General features: G+C 40.3%; 1 protein-coding gene and 1 pseudogene across 1 annotated transcript in view; one reads left to right on the forward strand and one right to left on the reverse strand.

Annotated features, from left to right (window-relative positions):
* The window catches only part of LOC107384483 (ras-related protein Rab-3A), a 31,021-nt gene extending 13,463 nt beyond the window's left edge, over positions 1 to 17,558 (forward strand). Inside the window, exons 3-5 of the mRNA XM_015957758.3 lie at positions 1,375 to 1,493; positions 13,380 to 13,504; positions 17,217 to 17,558. Coding sequence (XP_015813244.1) covers positions 1,375 to 1,493; positions 13,380 to 13,504; positions 17,217 to 17,407 — 435 coding nt within the window. The 3' untranslated portion in view covers positions 17,408 to 17,558. The remainder of the gene's footprint in view (positions 1 to 1,374; positions 1,494 to 13,379; positions 13,505 to 17,216) is intronic.
* LOC139073187 (uncharacterized) lies at positions 13,824 to 15,073 on the reverse strand (annotated as a pseudogene).
* Positions 17,559 to 17,765: the final 207 nt, after the last annotated feature.

The raw sequence follows: 17,765 nt of genomic DNA on the forward strand, positions 1-17,765 counted from the left end.
GCCAAGATCCAAAGAAATTCAAGACCAAAAGAGAACAAAAGTACTTGAGATCTATCAGTCTGGTAATGGTTATAAAGCCATTTCTAAAGCTTTGGGACTCCAGCGAACCACAGTGAGAGCCATTATCCACAAATGGCAACAACATGGAACAGTGGTGAACCTTTCCAGGAGTGGGCGGCCGACCAAAATTACCCCAAGAGCGAAGAGACAACTCATCCGAGAGGTCACAAAAGACCCCAGGACAACTTCTAAAGAACTGCAGGCCTCACTTGCTTCAATTAAGGTCAGTGTTCACGGCTCCACCGTAAGAAAAAGACTGGGCAAAAATGGCCTGCATGGCAGATTTCCAAGACGCAAACCTCTGTTAAGCAAAAAGAACATTAGGGCTCATCTCAGTTTTGCTAAGAAACATCTCAATGATTGCCAAGACTTTTGGGAAAATACCTTGTGGACCGATGAGACAAAGGTTGAACTTGAAAGGCAAATGTCCCGTTACATCTGGCGTAGAAGTAACGCAGCATTTCAGACAAAGAACATCATACCAACAGTAAAATATGGTGGTGGTAGTGTGATGGTCTGGGGTTGTGTTGCTGCTTCAAGAACTGGAAGGCTTGCTGTGATAAATGGAACCATGAATTCTACCGTCTACCAAAACATCCTGAAGAAGAATGTCCGGCCATCTGTTCGTCAACTAAAGCTGAAGCCATCTTGGGTGCTGCAGCAGGACAATGACCCAAAACACACCAGCAAATCCACCTCTGAACGGCTGAAGAACAACAAAATGAAGACTTGAGTGGCCTGGTCAAAGTCCTGACCTGAATCCTATTGAGATGCTATGGCATGACCTTAAAACGGCGGTTCATGCTAGAAAACCCTCAAATAAAGCTGAATTACAACAATTCTGCAAAGATGAGTGGGCCAAAATTCCTCCAGAGCACTGTAAAAGACTCGTAGCAAGTTATCGCAAACGCTTGATTGCAGTTATTGCTGCTAAGGGAGGCCCAACCAGTTATTAGGTTCAGAGGGCAATTACTTTTTCACACAGGGCAATGTAGGTTTGGATTTTGTTCTCTCTCTAAATAATAAAAAAAACCATCATTTCAAAACTGCATTTTGTGTTTACTTGTGTTATCTTTGACTGATGGTCAAATGTGTTTGATGATCAGAAACATTTTGTGTGACAAACATGCAAAAGAATAAGACATTCATAACTTGAATTTTCATTACCTTATTGGATAATGAATCTATTGAAAAATCTTGCTCTGTATGTGCCTATTTCTTATACCTTGAGCACCTGCCTCTTCAAAGGTCTCTGCCCAGCGATCCTCCTCAGAATAATAAACCTTTGGGTTTGTGTTTGCTATCTCTGTGAAGGACACTGCTGGACAGGAGCGCTACAGGACAATCACCACAGCCTACTACAGAGGAGCCATGGGCTTCATTCTCATGTATGACATCACCAATGAAGAGTCTTTCAATGCTGTCCAGGACTGGTAAGAGACAATGGGGTGGTGGGGGTGATAGTGTATTGGATGTTCCCAACGAAAGTAGCTCAGTGGTTGTAGTCCTGTTATGGCATTTTCCCATCTAGGCCAGCACAAGCAAATGTCTGAGTTTAGCAAGCTTCATATTCTTCTTCAAGGGTGAAAGGTGAATGGACCGTGGAGAAAAACACTATGGATCTGGCCATGTGGAAAGTGGCAGCTCCGCTAGGGGAGAAGTTGTTTTGCTGACAAGTGACATCAGATTTATTGTTTTTAAGAGGAAATAAATCTCAAATTACATAACAAACTTAGTCAAAATACACATACATTTTTATCATTTAAATTAGGGACATTCTGATCTAATATTTTAGCTCCCTATCCAAGTCATTTGGTTTAGAGTATCTACAGAGTCATGATCCAATACTTCCGCAGTACTTTAAAATAAGAAGAAAAAAAGAGAAAATTATCCACGTTGTCCTTTAAGTTTTTTATTTTATTATCATTTATGTGTTTTTTTCTGTATTCATGCCATTTTCTGTATTCACGTTTATAAGAAGACATCTCTTCAGATGCTTTTCATAAAATGAGACTATCATGACAACACTGGCGACATGAAGGTGGGTTGGTTCACCGGCACATGTCGGAGTCAGCCCGGTAAAAATGACTAACGACACCGAGCGAACTCACGTTCACGTTTGAAAGCAGCGCTGAATCCAGATACATCAGCACAAAGTGCGTTCGTTGCTCTGAGCCAGCATGACGTACAAGGGAACAGCGCCGCTAACTCAGTTCGGGCGTTGCTTTCCAAAAGGGTCTATGTAGGGGGCGGGCGTATTACGTGAACGGACCCATCTGATTGGCCGCATATCAGAAGGACTACATTTTATTGGTCAAATAATACTTCCGCATAAAAAACAGAGCTGGTTTACAAAAAGCTGATGTATGACACGGATGGAAATGTTTGAACCAAACATTTATCGCTGTTTTTGCCGTGTTTTGCGATGGGCCTATCGCACGTCCTGTTATCCCGATTAGGGTTGTCACGGTATAAAAATTTAACCTCACGGTTATTGTGACCAAAATTATCACGGTTTTCGGTATTATCGCGGTATTTTTTAAACGGTGTTGCATATGTTCAGAAAGCATTGATAGTCCTGTTCTACACAAACTGAAATAGTTTTGAAAAGGTTTAACAGTGTTTATTAAACCTAAAATAACACAAAGCCTTAGCAAAAGTGCAACTTTTCACTAGTAAAGGAACAAATAGCTTATTTTTCTGGAACATGTTACAGTAGTCACTGCAGGTTTAAATGATACAAATCCAAACATTCAAAACATAAACAATATGTAAACAAATCAAAGAAACACCACTTGTTTTCTCATATACTTGTTTTCTTCATTATCAAAATGAAAATCTAAAACTCCAGTCCACACTTAACTTGAGCACTGTACAAGTCAACCTTAAAAAATATGTATTTAAAACAAATAGCCACTTTAAACAAATTACTAAAATAACTACTACACTATGTAATCAAATCCAAATGTTCAAGTATAAATGGCATTGAATAAGTAAACAAATCAATGACAAGGAACTAATTGTATATTTCTCTTCATCATCAACAAATAAGATGCTTCATCCAGCAACAGGGTGTCCGTGACACGGTTTAAATGCTGGCAGAGGACGCTGCGGCTGCACTATTTAGTGACTCGTTGCATTCTCCCTCAACCAAAAGTCCTCACGTCATGCATTTAAGCTAAAATGCTAATGTTAACTTACCTTGCACTGGCTGTAGAGACGTGGGTGATGGTCACGCAGATGTGCCATTAGATTCGAAGTGTTGCTGCCTTTTGCAGACACTTGTTTCCTGCATGTTCTGCAAACGGGATAGCAGTCTTCTATTAACTGTCCCTCAGCGTTTTTCAGAAATCCAAAATATGCCCATACTTCCGATTTAGTCTTCTTTGAGGGCTGTTGGATGTCCTGGGCGCTGCCGTCTCCTCCTTCGGCCATTATTTCAGCTTCAAAGTTTTGGTGCCGTTGCAAATTAAAAAGTGCGTGTGCGCGCCGCGGGAACTTCAGCTGAAGCGACGGTGGCTGGTAAGGGTCATCGCGCCGAAACCGCGGCCACGGTAAACCCACCGAGATAATATAGTTTTTTAAAAACTGGACGGTTATTTTTATTGTCAACTTTTTTACCGGGGTTTACCGCTATACCGGTTACCGTGACAACCCTAATCCCGATGACGATAATTTTTCGATATATTGTGCAGCCTTACAGTAAAATATTCTGTATGTGACCATATTATGGTGATCCTTGGGTCGTGATGATGGGGCCCTTTAATATTGTTGCCCAGGGTACAACAAAGTGTTAATCTGGCCCTGGCCCCAGGGCAGCTGTACCTACATTGTAGCTCATCCCCACCAGCATGTAAACGTGTGTGTGAGTGTGTGAATGGCTGATTGTGTTGTGAAGCACCTTGGGGGGTTGTAGAACCCTAAGAAGGCATTAAACAGTATACAAATATAGGCTATTTAGAAGCAAAAATCACAGACAGAACATGGGGGAAAAAAAGAAGCAAAAATCACTAACTAGTGTAATAAAGAACAAGAAGTTATGAAGAATGCAGAAAAAAAAATCCGAAACAACAGAAAACTGAAATCTCTGAACATAGTTAAAAGAACTGGACAGCTGAAATGTCTACACACCTGTTTTTTTGAGTAGGATTAGTTTAACAGTTAAATTTTTACAGTTAGCTGACCTGTGAATTTAACAGCATGTGCTACATTCTGAAACTGAAGCTTGTCCAAAATGCTGCAGCTAGAGTTCTGATGAGAATTAAAAAGAGAGATCATATCTCTCCTGTCTTAGCATCCCTACATTGGCTGCCTGTTAAATTCAGAATAGATTTTAAGATCCTCCTTCTCACATATAAAGCTCTCAATAATCAAGCGCTATCATAAAACAGTTCCATACATACTGTGACCACCTGTGGTGCACCCCATTGCTCATTTCCTGCCTCCTCTCTGCCTTGATGGCAAATGCTCAGCACCTGTGCGCCACGCCCAAGTTCACCTTCAAAAGGAAGGCCTCACTGTAGCTCCCCTGGTTTTTTCCCCAATCATTTACCTGCAAGACACTGAGAATCAGACACATATTTGGATCCATCCAACAAGGCCATTGATCCCTTGGATGTGTTGTGTTTTTGGAGACAGGAGAGCTCATGTTAAAAGTGCTAGAGCAATGTGTCAGCATGTGGAACGTCTCCCTGTGATGGCGTGCAATTCACCTCTCATCCCAGAGGAGAATACTTTTCTGAATTATGTCCTGTGTCCTGTTCGAAGAGTCATTCACACCACTGTCAAGTGACTCCTTATCCATGGCTGTCTAAACTACAAAGAAATAAGAAGATAAAAAAAGGAAATAAAAATGGTTCTTCTCTGGCGCTCACAGGGAGCAGACGCTTCTGCCTTTCCTCCCTTATCTGTGTCTTCCCAAGGCTCTTTTTTGTCCCGTCTGCCTACAGAGCGCTTCTCTGCATTTCCTCTGCAATCACCTTTTCTGACGCCATAAGCAGCCTTGGAGTTGCATGCAAAACCCCCACGCTGGAAGGAATGCAGACAAATGCTGTGATTCTCTATCCACCCCCCACCCCACCCCCCACCCCGCCTTCAGATTGAGGTCTCCACCGAGGTCATCAAGCTAAAGGACTCACTGCTCTTTGTGCTTCCCCATGACCTCCCTCCCACCTGCGGAGCCAGCTGGTTGAGCGCCATACAGGCCGCCCCCGCTGAGGAACCAGGATCCCAGCCCCTCCCCCCTACCTACTGGGTCTCATGTTGTGAACTGTGACGTTTGTTGCTTACATGTCGGGTGTTTTTTTGCATTGGAGGGCTGCACCCTGCTGGTGTAACCCTGTTAATGCCTTTTTTCTCCCTCCCTGAACTTCCCTCATGTAACACCCTCTTCATCTATCTATTAAGGTAGCGCGACTCATGTTGCGAATGACCGCAGTCACCAATTCTTGTTATGTGTCTTACCCACGTATGTCTGATCTTTGAATTGTGTGTGCTGAAACTGAATTTCATTTCTCCGTATGCCCTGCACATGCGGTAGAATATGACAATAATGACTTTGACTTTGACAACAAAATCAAAGTCAAGACTGATTTGTCTTCATGGACTGTGCTGAATTTCTTATTCTGTTGGTTGTGCTCACTTTTTACAGAAATTAAGGGTGTTTGCTAATAAATTTTAAGTATATGTCCTTGTGTGACGAAGGAAATACTGGGTACAAAGCAAATTTCTTAACACACAATAATCCCATAAGTCAGAAGAGAGACCTGACTGGCACCCCATTATACCAACTAAACCAACCCAGGAGTGAAACCGTTGCAATACATTCTAACAGAGCAAGTTTACTGGTCGTTCCTAGAATATCTCAAAATAGGATGGGAGGCAGATCTTTTAGCTATCAGGCTCCTCTCCTGTGGAACCAACTCCCAGCTTTAGTCCATGAGGCAGACATCTTGTCTACTTTTAAGACTAGGCTTAAAACATTTTTATTTGATAGGGCCTATGGTTAAAATCTGATGTTGTCCAGATCTGGACAAGTGGGGGAGTAGAGGGAGGTGGAGTGTACAGTCGGTAAAGACGGCTCTCCCTTGCCCTGCCTCCAACAGGCCTCCATCTAAAAGGCTAGGTTATCCAGAGTTATCTCTGTAGTTATGCTGCTATAGGCTTAGACTGCTGGAGGACATGATGACCACTTTCCACACTCTACTGCTTTCTTCTACAATTTCTCTCTTAATTGCATTATTTCCTGCTATTTCAGCTGTTAACTTTATTTTTTCTCTAAGTGTTTTTCTCCCCAGAAGAAGCTACAATGATGTTCTGCTGAGCTGTGGTGGCCTCATGGAGGGGGCCATCGTCTAGCACACTGCTGCTTAAAGAGTCTCCCTCTCCTGATAATAACTTTTTACTTTTATTGACATGGAATGTGCTACTACTAGTTCACCTATTGAATTAATTATAGATTCACTAAGATGAAGACAATAAAGTTTATCTCTTACTATATAGAGTATACTATATAGAGTATTTACTAAGATTTCGCCATTTCTCCATAACACATCCCCACAGTAGACTTCATCACTGCCACAGAATCTGCAATAAAAACAACAATCTGAGGGAAACAGAAGCCGAAGAACTGAGGATCAGGATTACAGCAGCTCTCTCAAATGTGAAGACTCCACCTTCTAACGTGTACCCACAGGAAAGAAAAGCCGTCTCCTCCCTCAGCAGAGACCAGAACATCACAATTTTACCTGCAGACAAGGGACGTTGTACGGTTATTCTGATTTCAACAGATTACAAATCACCACACTTGTAGCAACAGCACCACATATGAAGTTCTAAAGAGGCACCCGACAAGCGGATGCAAGAAGAAAATCACGGACCATTTACAGAAACTGCTAAAGGACAAAGTAATCAACCGCTCATTTTACTACAGACTCTATCCAGGAGAAGCCACCCCATGTATATATGGTCTTCCGAAGATTCAAAAGGAAGGAACACCACTCAGACCCTCAGCAGCATCAACTCGGTCATATACAACTTTGCAAAACATCTCTCCACCATCCTGGCTCCGCTGTTTGGAAAGAGCCAACATCACATACAGAATTCTGTGGATTTGCAAAGAAAGTTCAAGATCTCAAACTGGCCCCAGGGGAAACCATTGTCTCATTTGATGTCACTTCACTCTTCACATGTATACCCACAGACAAAGCAGTGGAAGCAGTTAGGAAACAGCTGGAAACATATGATTTCTTAAACGAGAGGACAAAACTGGCTCCAGACCAGATCTGTACCCTCCTAGACCTCTGCCTTTCTATCACCTACTTCAAACACAATGACAAGTTTTACAGACAAAAACATGGATGTGCCATGGGCTCCCCAGTATCACCTATCATCGCCAACATTTACACAAAGGAAGTGGAAACCAGAGCATTGAACTCCTACAATGGAACAACAGCAAACCACTGGTTTAGGTATGTGGACGACACACGGATCAAAATCCTCACAAATGAAGTAGAATACTTTACCAAGCACATTAATGCCATGGACAAGAACATTTAGTTCACCAGGGAAGATGCACACAACAACCAACTGCCCTTCTTGGACTGTGCTGTGCAAATTAAACAAGATGGAAGTCTCAGCATTGAAGTCTACAGGAAACCCACTCACACAGACAAGTATTTGCATATTGACTCACATCACCCACTGGAACACAAAATGTCTAATCAGGACTTTACACCATCAGGCTGAGAACATTCTCACAAAGACTGAAGGAAAACAAAAGGAAGAAAAACACATCAAGAAAGCTTCCCAAAATTGCAGTCATCCTAACTGGGCATTTGTGAAATCTACAAAGAAGTCTGGAAACGCGTCCAAAGCAGCAACCAGCAAAGAAAAGGACAACAGGTGCAAAGGCACTGTCATTCCATATGTGGCAGGAGTCTCAGAAATTTTGAAGATTCTTCTCCAAACACAAAATCCCAGTAAACTTTAAACCCAACAACATGCTCAGGCAGAAATAGGGCTTGTGATCTTGATGTCATCACCGACACAGCCGCGCCGTTGGAAGCGTGAGAGTCCATACTTGTTGCTTGTTACCACTGTAAACAGCACGCTCAGTCTCGTTCTTGCAGCTTAAATTAATCCATTATTCAGATGATCGGTTATATTATGTAATGGTTTAATTTACATGTTATTTCATGAGCCATAAGACATAAGATTCCATAGTAAATATGAAATCAATCTTAAGGATCTGTGGGTACTTTTTAACCAGAAGACTGGAACTTTTTATTGCAGGGATTATGTAACCACTTCGTATTAACTGAGAGACAACAGAAGAGAGAGTCGAGATTTAAAAGTTTAAAGATTTATTACTAAACAAATTAAACTAGACTAACTTAACACTAAATGTATGGTGTAACTAAGGTGGGATGAGACGGAGAATGGTGTAATGTGGAATGTTGTTCAGAACCAGCAAATCTGAAGAAACGATTAATTCTGATGGGAATGAAGGTGATGTCTTCGCGCTGAGCTTTGATTAGGAGATTCATAAACACATTCGACGCCATGTTGTCGCTCCACACATACCCTTAGAATGAGACCTCCATACAGATCCAGAATGCCAGGTCCTCGAACCCCTCTTTCGGTACTGGAGCCGATGAAACAGCGTCAGCGGTACGACAGACAAAATATATAGTTTTTCTGTCTCTCTCTCTCAGGTGTTTGCTGTCATTCTCCGTTCTTTGGCTGATGTTATGCAAGTTCTGTGTTTGAATGTTTTGGTTTGTGTCTACATGTAATTATATCCTAGTCTCCTGGTTATGTTATGTTGACAAACAGACTTGGTTGGCTTTGATGTCACGCTGTGAACATTTGGAGTTAGGGATAACGCATGTTTAATAGCAGAGCTGTTAAAATTACAAAGATAAATTCAACTTTTTTTTTGTATTATTTATAATTTTTACATATTTTTTATTTTCTAATAAAATTACATTTTAAAATTCCTGTAATCATTTAGTTTTACTTTTGTAGAACATACACATTATGTGATATTAGTGATTAGCTTTTCTAATGAGCTTGAAAGAAAAGCATCTGGACTTCTTTGAGTTGCTTGAAGACGTTTCACCTCTCATCCGAGAGGCTTCTTCAGTTCTAAGGTCAAATGGTGGAGAGTCCCAGATTTAAACCCAGTGGGAGTTTCCCCCCGAAGAGGGAACAAAAGACCCCCTGATGATCTTCTATGAGCCAAGGTGTGAGGGTGGGTGTGGGTCCTATTCAGCCAGAGTTTCGGGTGAGATCATTGTGAAACCTGGCCCCACCCTATCATGTGAATTCCTGAGATCAGATGGCCCAGGATATGCGTGGGCGTTGAGGCATCTGGGAAGGGATCTCAAAACCAGTTTCATTAGACTACAATGACGTGGACTACAATGACCTGGATGACTGAGAACCTTCACAGACATAGTGATTAGCTTATCACGCCTCTTTTAAATATTTTTTCATTAAATTTTTCAATTTTTTAGTTTTCATGTAATTAATTGACTGATTTTCCTACATTTAATTCATTTTCTATTTTCAGTGCAGTGCGTCAGTATTTAGACTTAAGTTTTTTAGTATTTTCACCCTCCTTTTTTTTTAAACAATTTTTTCACACAAATATTAACTACATCATTCAGTTAAGTCTTATTTGCTTTTCCACCAAAGGGTATGTAGCGTAGGAAAAGGCTGTGTAATGCAAAGGTTATGACATTTGTTAACAACCTGCCCTACCAGTGGGCAGATGTCACCACACATTAAGTGTCCAGCTGGTTTCATCTGTCTGATCATCTCTATAAGGTGGCCATCTGGATATTTGTCACCACAATCTCTCCTGTTTATCTGTGCTGGAAGCTACAAGGTCTCCTCCAGAAGATGAGACTTTGCACTTTTAATAAAATAATTCTTATTCTGTATCATAAAATTATTTCCTCACTTCACAGGTTCATATTCTGTTTTATCTACAATGAATGTTTTATCTAAAGTGATTTAATAATGTCTTGACTGCTTTACATTAATTAATTAGTCAACATAATTCTTTAAACAGATCAGAAATACAACAAGTGAGTCTACTTTATTTTTTATTCATTTATTTCATTCAAAATAAAAACAAATAAAATATTTAAACAATAAGATACACATAACAAAAAATCAAATTTGAACAAAAAAGAGCAGAATGAAGAAAAACATCTTATAATTTCTGCCCCCTTTTCCAGAAGAAATAATCTATTTGTATACAATTTCCATTAGTCAGTCACACATACAGATTCATTTAAAACTTTTTCCTGTTCTTAATTCCAGTGTGATCATGATCATTGATTTAATTTACATTTTCATGATTATTTAGTACACTCAATTTGGTACATTTTTTAATATATTAAATGACCGCATTTTTTAATGTCCCTTTTAAGGTTATTCCATAATTTAACACCATTTACAGATATATTCCATTCCTTCATTTTAGTTCTAAGTCTGGGTTTTGTAAACGCATCAGTTTGTTTCAGCGTGTAATTACTAGTTCTCTTTTCAAATATCCCTTGAATGTTTGTTGGCAGAGGACCTAATTTAGCTTTATACATAGTTTGTAAGATTTTCCAGTCTTTTAAATCATGAAATTTCAGGAATAGATATTTAATAAACAATGGGTTTGATGGTTCTCTACAAACACTATAAATTATGATTCTCAGAGCTCTTTTCTGTAAGTGGATAGCTTTTGTATGTTACTCCCCAGATTTCGACACAATAAGTCAAGTATGGAACAATCAGTGAATTGTACAATGCCAACAAACCAGAATTAGTCAGTAAAAACTTGACTCTATGTAATGCTCCTAAGGATTTGGCAATTTTACCTTTTATATGACTAATATGGGATTTCCATGACAAGTCTTCATCAATAAGAACTCCAAGAAATTTAGTTTCTTTTACTCTTTGAATTGCAATTCCATCTATTTCCAATGACACATCACTGTTCTTTTTATCATTAAACAGTATAAAATTTGTTTTATTAAGATTCAGTGTCAATCTATTTATATCAAACCAGTTTTTAATTTTAATCAGTTCATCATTTTTCACTTTTACCACCTCCTCAATATTTGATCCTGAGTAAAACAGCGTTGTATCATCTGCAAATAGAATGGTACCGAGTGTCTTAGATACATTTACCAAGTCGTTAATAAACAAAATGAACAGTTTTAGTCCGAGGACCGACCCTTGTGGCACTCCACAATTAATATCACATAGTTTTGATTTATGATCCTTTATTTGAACAAACTGTTTCATTTTTTCTAAATAAGTTTTAACCCATTGATGAGCCACACCTCTTATTCCATACTGACTTACAGTGGGGCAAAAAAGTATTTAGTCAGCCACCGATTGTGCAAGTTCTCCCACTTAAAATGATGACAGAGGTCAGTAATTTACATCATAGGTACACTTCAACTGTGAGAGACAGAATGTGAAAAAAAAATCCATGAATTCACATGGCAGGATTTTTAAAGAATTTATTTGTAAATCAGGGTGGAAAATAAGTATTTGGTCACTTCAAACAAGGAAAATCTCTGGCTCTCACAGACCTGTAACGTCTTCTTTAAGAAGCTTTTCTGGGGAAAGTAAAACATTTTCTGGATAGGAAAACATTATATATGTTATATTGTGCATTCATATTACCATACATGAGTTATTGTGTAGAAGTTTGGGGAAACACATATAAAAGTAATATTCAGACCATAATCATAATGCAGAAAAGGGCTATTAGACTAATAAATCAGGAGGGGTATAGGGCTCACACAAACGCACTCTTTATTAAGACGCAAGCTTTAAAATTCCAGGACCTGGTCAAGTTTAAAACAGTGCAAATAATATATAAGGTAAGGAAAGGGATGCTCCCAATTGAAATAAGTAAATGGTTCTTAGAAAGAGAAGGGAGGTATAATTTTAGAGGGAAGTGGAATTTAAAAGTACAAAGAGTAAGAACAACATTGAAAAGGATGTCTATTTCAATAGCGGGCGTTAAATTCTGGAATGAGTTAACAGAAGAAATAAAGGATAGTAGTAATGTAAACCAGTTTAAAATAAAACTCAAAAAAGAAATGTTAAATAAGTATAAGAATGAAGAAAATGCAATTAACCCAGGACGGCATGTAAACTGATGTTTAATCTATTCTACAAATTAGAAAATCTAAATATAGTTCTAGTTGAACATGAGAATTTAATTTATTTATTATTATTTTTTTTTTTTGTGTGGTTTTTTTTTTTTGAAGGCATTGTAACTGTTTTGTTGTTTAAATTTTGATAATGAGGATGTAAACCTGAGGGGGTAGGGCTAAATAAGTATATACTTCTACCTACTCCTTTTCAAACAATTGCGTGGAATGATTTTATGAAATGTTGGTGAATGTATATGTTTGAAATAAAGTGAACTGAACTGAACTGAACTGTCCTCCACTCGTTACCTGTATTAATGGCACCTGTTTGAACACATTATCTGTATAAAAGACACCTGTCCACAGCCTCAAACAGTCAGACTCCAAACTCCACTATGGCCAAGACCAAAGAGCTTTCGAAGGACACCAGGAAAAGAATTGTAGACCTGCACCAGACTGGGAAGAGTGAATCTACAATAGGCAAGCAGCTTGGTGTGAAAAAATCAAATTTGGGAGCAATTATCAGAAAATGGAAGACATACAAGACCACTGATAATCTCCCTCGATCTGGGGTTCCACGCAAGATCTCATCCCGTGGGGTCAAAATGATCATGAGAACGGTGAGCAAGAATCCCAGAACCACACGGGGGGACCTGGTGAATGACCTGCAGAGAGCTGGGACCACAGTAACAAAGGTCACCATCAGTAACACACTACAACGGCAGGGAATCAAATCCTGCAGTGCCAGACGTGTTCCGCTGCTGAAGCCAGTGCATGTCCAGGCCCGTCTGAAGTTTGCCAGAGAGCACATGGATGATACAGCAGAGGATTAGGAGAATGTCATGTGGTCAGATGAAACCAAAGTAGAGCTTTTTGGTATAAACTCAACTCGTCGTGTTTGGAGGAAGAAGAATACTGAGTTGCATCCCAAGAACACCATACCTACTGTGAAGCATGCCTCTGTCTAAAATTATGATAAAATGTTGGTTCCCTGGCATATCCAAATTACCTAGTTTAATCATCAATCAAATATATCAATAATATTGATAATCCATATTTTAGTGGAATATTACATTTTATTGAACACCTTTTATATTTTATTGACTATTTAATACAAGTAACCACTTACAGTATGTCTTTTTACAGGTCGACCCAGATCAAGACATACTCTTGGGACAATGCTCAAGTCCTCTTAGTGGGAAACAAATGTGATATGATTGATGAACGGATCGTGGCCTCAGAGAGAGGTCGGCAGCTATCTGAACAGCTGGGTAAGTCTATTTTGAGTCTAAACTAAAGCTCGGGCCTTGTTTATAAAGCTTGCTTATGCCAAAAATGGGGTCTGAAAACTGCGTAACTTTCCATTCAAAGAGAAAAACTTGATGGGAAAATGTAGCACCTTTAAACACACACACACACACACATAATTTGTTACTTTCACTAATGCAGTTTCAGTGCTGTGATACCCTCTATAACCTGACTGAAATTTGTCAAACAGATCATTAGTGTTCAGATGCTCACATACTTGATTGGCCACTATTTTCTCCAGGACTTTGGATAAAAATAGAAGGTTAGATATTGGTCTATAATTCATTGGGTCATCTGGATCCAGAGAAGGTTTCTTAAGTAGCGGTTTGATTACAGCAACCTTAAAATCCTGCAGTACGTATCCATCCCGACTGATCAGGTGCCCTGGCTACTTGGCCAAGGCGATGTCCCTTTGGCTGACTGGTTAGCACACATCTGGAGATCGGATCTCACCCGGGCCCTTGTTTCTCCACCTTGCCACACATGTATTTAATTAAAAAAGCAATTTAAATAATTAGTAAACACTCAAAAGTATCGAAAATTGGTACCGTTAAGTACTGATATCGATTTGTAGGTACCGGGAATTGGTACCATATCGATTCAAATGTCAAAGGTACCCATCCTTAGTAGTGGGTGGGTAACAGTACAGAAGCTGCAGAGGGGTGTGCTAAACTATGACTCTGCTTCCTGGTCTGGACCCTGGGTTGTCATGGAGGACTAATAAAACTGGCCATATTCCTAGAAAGACGAGCTGCTCCATCCAAAGAGGGATGGATGCCGTCTCTTCACATCAGACCAGGCTTTCCCAAAATGTTTTCCAATTATCACTGTAGCCCACGTTGTTTTCAGGACACCACCTAGACAACCAGCAGTGGAAGTACTGTGACTTAACATGTCATCGCTGGTCTGATCAGGGAGCCAGAGAAAATTACGGAGTCGGACATTGTTTTGGCAAACTTACACAGCAAAGCAAAATTAATTTTAGTGACTTCCGATTGGCGTAACCGGGTGTCGTTACCGCCGGTGTGAATGACAATCTTACTGTATTTACGTTTATTCTTAGCCAGCAATTTCAGGTAGGATTTCATGTTGCCTGCTCTGGCCCCTGGAAGACCTTTGATTATGGTTGCTGGAGTCTCTAATGCCACATTTCTGTTTATGGAGCTGCCAATGATCAGAGTCGGCTTGTCAGTGTTTGAAAAGTGGACGGGTTGGTGGTGTCCCACGGGCTGGGTTCTATGCTTCCTACGTACCGTCACCCAGCTGGCCTGAGGTCCCGGCTGCTTGGGTTTTACTGGAGGACAACTACTGGGTGGTTTTTATCTAGTTAGCCCGGCGCTAGCTAAGTAGCTACGGCTATCTTCTGGCTTTTTAACAGCGTGGAGCCGGGTCTCCAATTCCAACACCCTTGCTTCCAAAGCTACAAAAATGTTACACGTACCATTATCACTAAAAGTGGCAGAGGAGTAACTGAACATGTAATGCAGAGTGCAAGGGATAGGAGATGGAGAAGCAGATACAGAAGTAGCCATAGCTGAGGCTAACTGGGCGAGCAACCCTTTCAACACCAAATAAACTGCGTGCAAACTCAAATGGCTCTCTCGAGGTTAGGTGGTACAACAGAAAATGTGTTATTAGCATGCTTACGTGCTACAGTATCTCAGAAATGTCCCAGTACAGAGAAATTAATCAATCTTAGTGAGCCACAAACCCAGAACAGCTACATGGAGTGCAACACTGAAAACAGGAAGTGATGCAAAACGCCTTACCACAGGAAGTGACGATCTCCTCCTCATCACAGGTTCTGGTCTAAAGATGATAACTTCGGTCTTGTTGGGAAATACCAGCAGAAAGTCTAGAGTCATCCAGATTTTTATGTCTTGTCCTGTAATCTACCTATTGTGGTCCAAACATGTTTTATTGTGGGTCTCACTGTTCATGCATTGTGGCGTGACAATGAACTACATATTTAATAATGACCAATAAGATGTAGTAATTCCATATAAATGTGAAATATCTATCTGATTGATCTGTCAACGTTTGCTCAGAAGATTCTGGTGTTCTTTACTTATTCAGGGACCATACTCCATATTAATTCAGACAGAGTCAAATATAGTTTATAAAAATAAACGTAATTCTTTTTCCTAAACTAATGATTATACATGACAAGATATGCATGGAATGATTAGTATGAAGTGGATTAATGTGATGTGTGGAATGTCGTGATGGAAGTTAGATGTTTTAGCAAAACCGTTCTTTGTATCTGAGGGAATTTGTGAAGTATACTTTGTAAAAGCATTCGGATGTTTGTTTGGTGAGCTAAGAATTGTTTATTAAAAAAATCGTCCAACGCAATCTGTTGAGTCTACAGTACCCTTTGTGTAGAGACCCCTAGCAGAAGTTCACGAAATTGGGGTGGACATCGACCTCAAGGTACCCAGAGACCGTAGATTAGCTCTGATACGACCCGTCTAGTCTTGAGATATCTCCAGGTCACAACAGGAAGCTGGAATGCGTGTTTGCTTCCAAGGCTGTTGTTTATTGAACTCATCCGACGCCAGTGTGCAGGCTACCTAGGTATGAATTGCTCCCGGCAGTCTGGAGGGGTGCGGTCCTAGTAGTGAGGTCACCCGATGTCGAAACCACAACACTCAGAGATCAGGAGCTTCCTCTGAGTTCAGCTTCACCGGCCATGAGATGCAACCCGGGGTCTGAGGTGTGAAGTAGCTCTGAAAAGAGCCGTTTGTAATGCTCGCAGTGTCGCAGAGAGGCTTTGACTAGAGGTCAAGGAGCTATTTTCAAAAAGGCTTCTTTCCTCATTTGGCCGAATTGGGAGTCGGCTAGAAACCGAATTAATCAGGAAGTAATTCTTGTCTTATTGAACCACAATGTTTATAAATTTTGGCAAGTTTGGCAAATCAGAATTTGACACGTTTGAGGGTTTTACCAAACATTCCTCAGGAGCCAGGCTTTCTCCAGATACAAAGGTGTTTAACACTTTGTGAATGAGCATGTTTAAAACCGTTATGTGAAGTGAACATTAACATTAATAAGCATCTTATTGTAATGCGTATGAGTGTAGATATTGATTACCTTGTTAAATCAAACACATACCGATCTGGTGTAGATATGATCTGAAATGGATCATTGTAAGAGCAGTATTCATTTTAAAGCCATCACTGGTTAAAGCACAGATTATTCAAACATTAGACTTAAACATCTTGTTCATTCATTATTTTAAAGTCACATAGGAACTTCGAGTAGGTTCACTTTATTCAGAGTGAGGAATGCAGCAGACCTGCAGGAGGCCTTGAGTGAGAATGTCATGACTCCTCGTAGTAGCCAGAACCGTGGCAAAGGCTTGTTTGGATTTGGGTGTCCAAACAGATGGTGCTTCCCCGTCTGCAAGTGAAGGCTATCTTGTGTGGTCATTATGTAGGTGAAAACTGACCACTTGGAACATTACGACATCAACAAAACTTGCGGAAAGGTTAGTTTGCTAAATACTGGACCATGTTTGGGTTTGTTCTGCTGTAAACTGTGTTTGATGTTACGTGTGCGATCTTCCTGCTGCAGAGCCGTTTTCCTCAGCTCACTCTAACCTCCACTGGTACGATTAACAAACTAAATTGTGGATAATCTGATTCTGTGTCTTTTTCTGTCCCATCTCGACAGGTTTTGAGTTTTTTGAAGCGAGTGCTAAAGACAACATTAATGTGAAGCAGACCTTTGAGTGGCTGGTGGATATTATCTGTGAGAGGATGGCAGAGACCCTAGACAACAATGACCCCAACATCACTGGGGCCAAGCAGGGGCCCCAGCTCAGTGAACAGCCCCAGAGGTCTCATCAAGATTGTGCTTGTTGAACACAACACATACACTAACACATGCTGCTGGGCCTATTTCAGACATTTTTAAAAGATTTTTCATTTTAACAGTTGGAATATCTCGCACAGACAACTTTACAGTAACACTGCCATGCAGACACACCACTGGGCTGCTGTGGTTCTAGTCCACACAGAGCATGTTTTGAGTCAGGCAGCTCTCCCTAGACATTCAGTCCAGGAAAATCCAGATCACTGGTCAGAGATGTGAAGAACATCCACCTATCGGACAGTCTTATCAGACTTATCTTTGTTTTCAACGTGGACACACACACACACACACACACACACACACACACACACACACACACACACACACACACACACACACACTCACACA

The sequence above is a fragment of the Nothobranchius furzeri genome, chromosome 11 (genome assembly GCF_043380555.1).
Source record: "Nothobranchius furzeri strain GRZ-AD chromosome 11, NfurGRZ-RIMD1, whole genome shotgun sequence".
NCBI classification, from domain to species: Eukaryota; Metazoa; Chordata; class Actinopteri; order Cyprinodontiformes; family Nothobranchiidae; genus Nothobranchius; species Nothobranchius furzeri.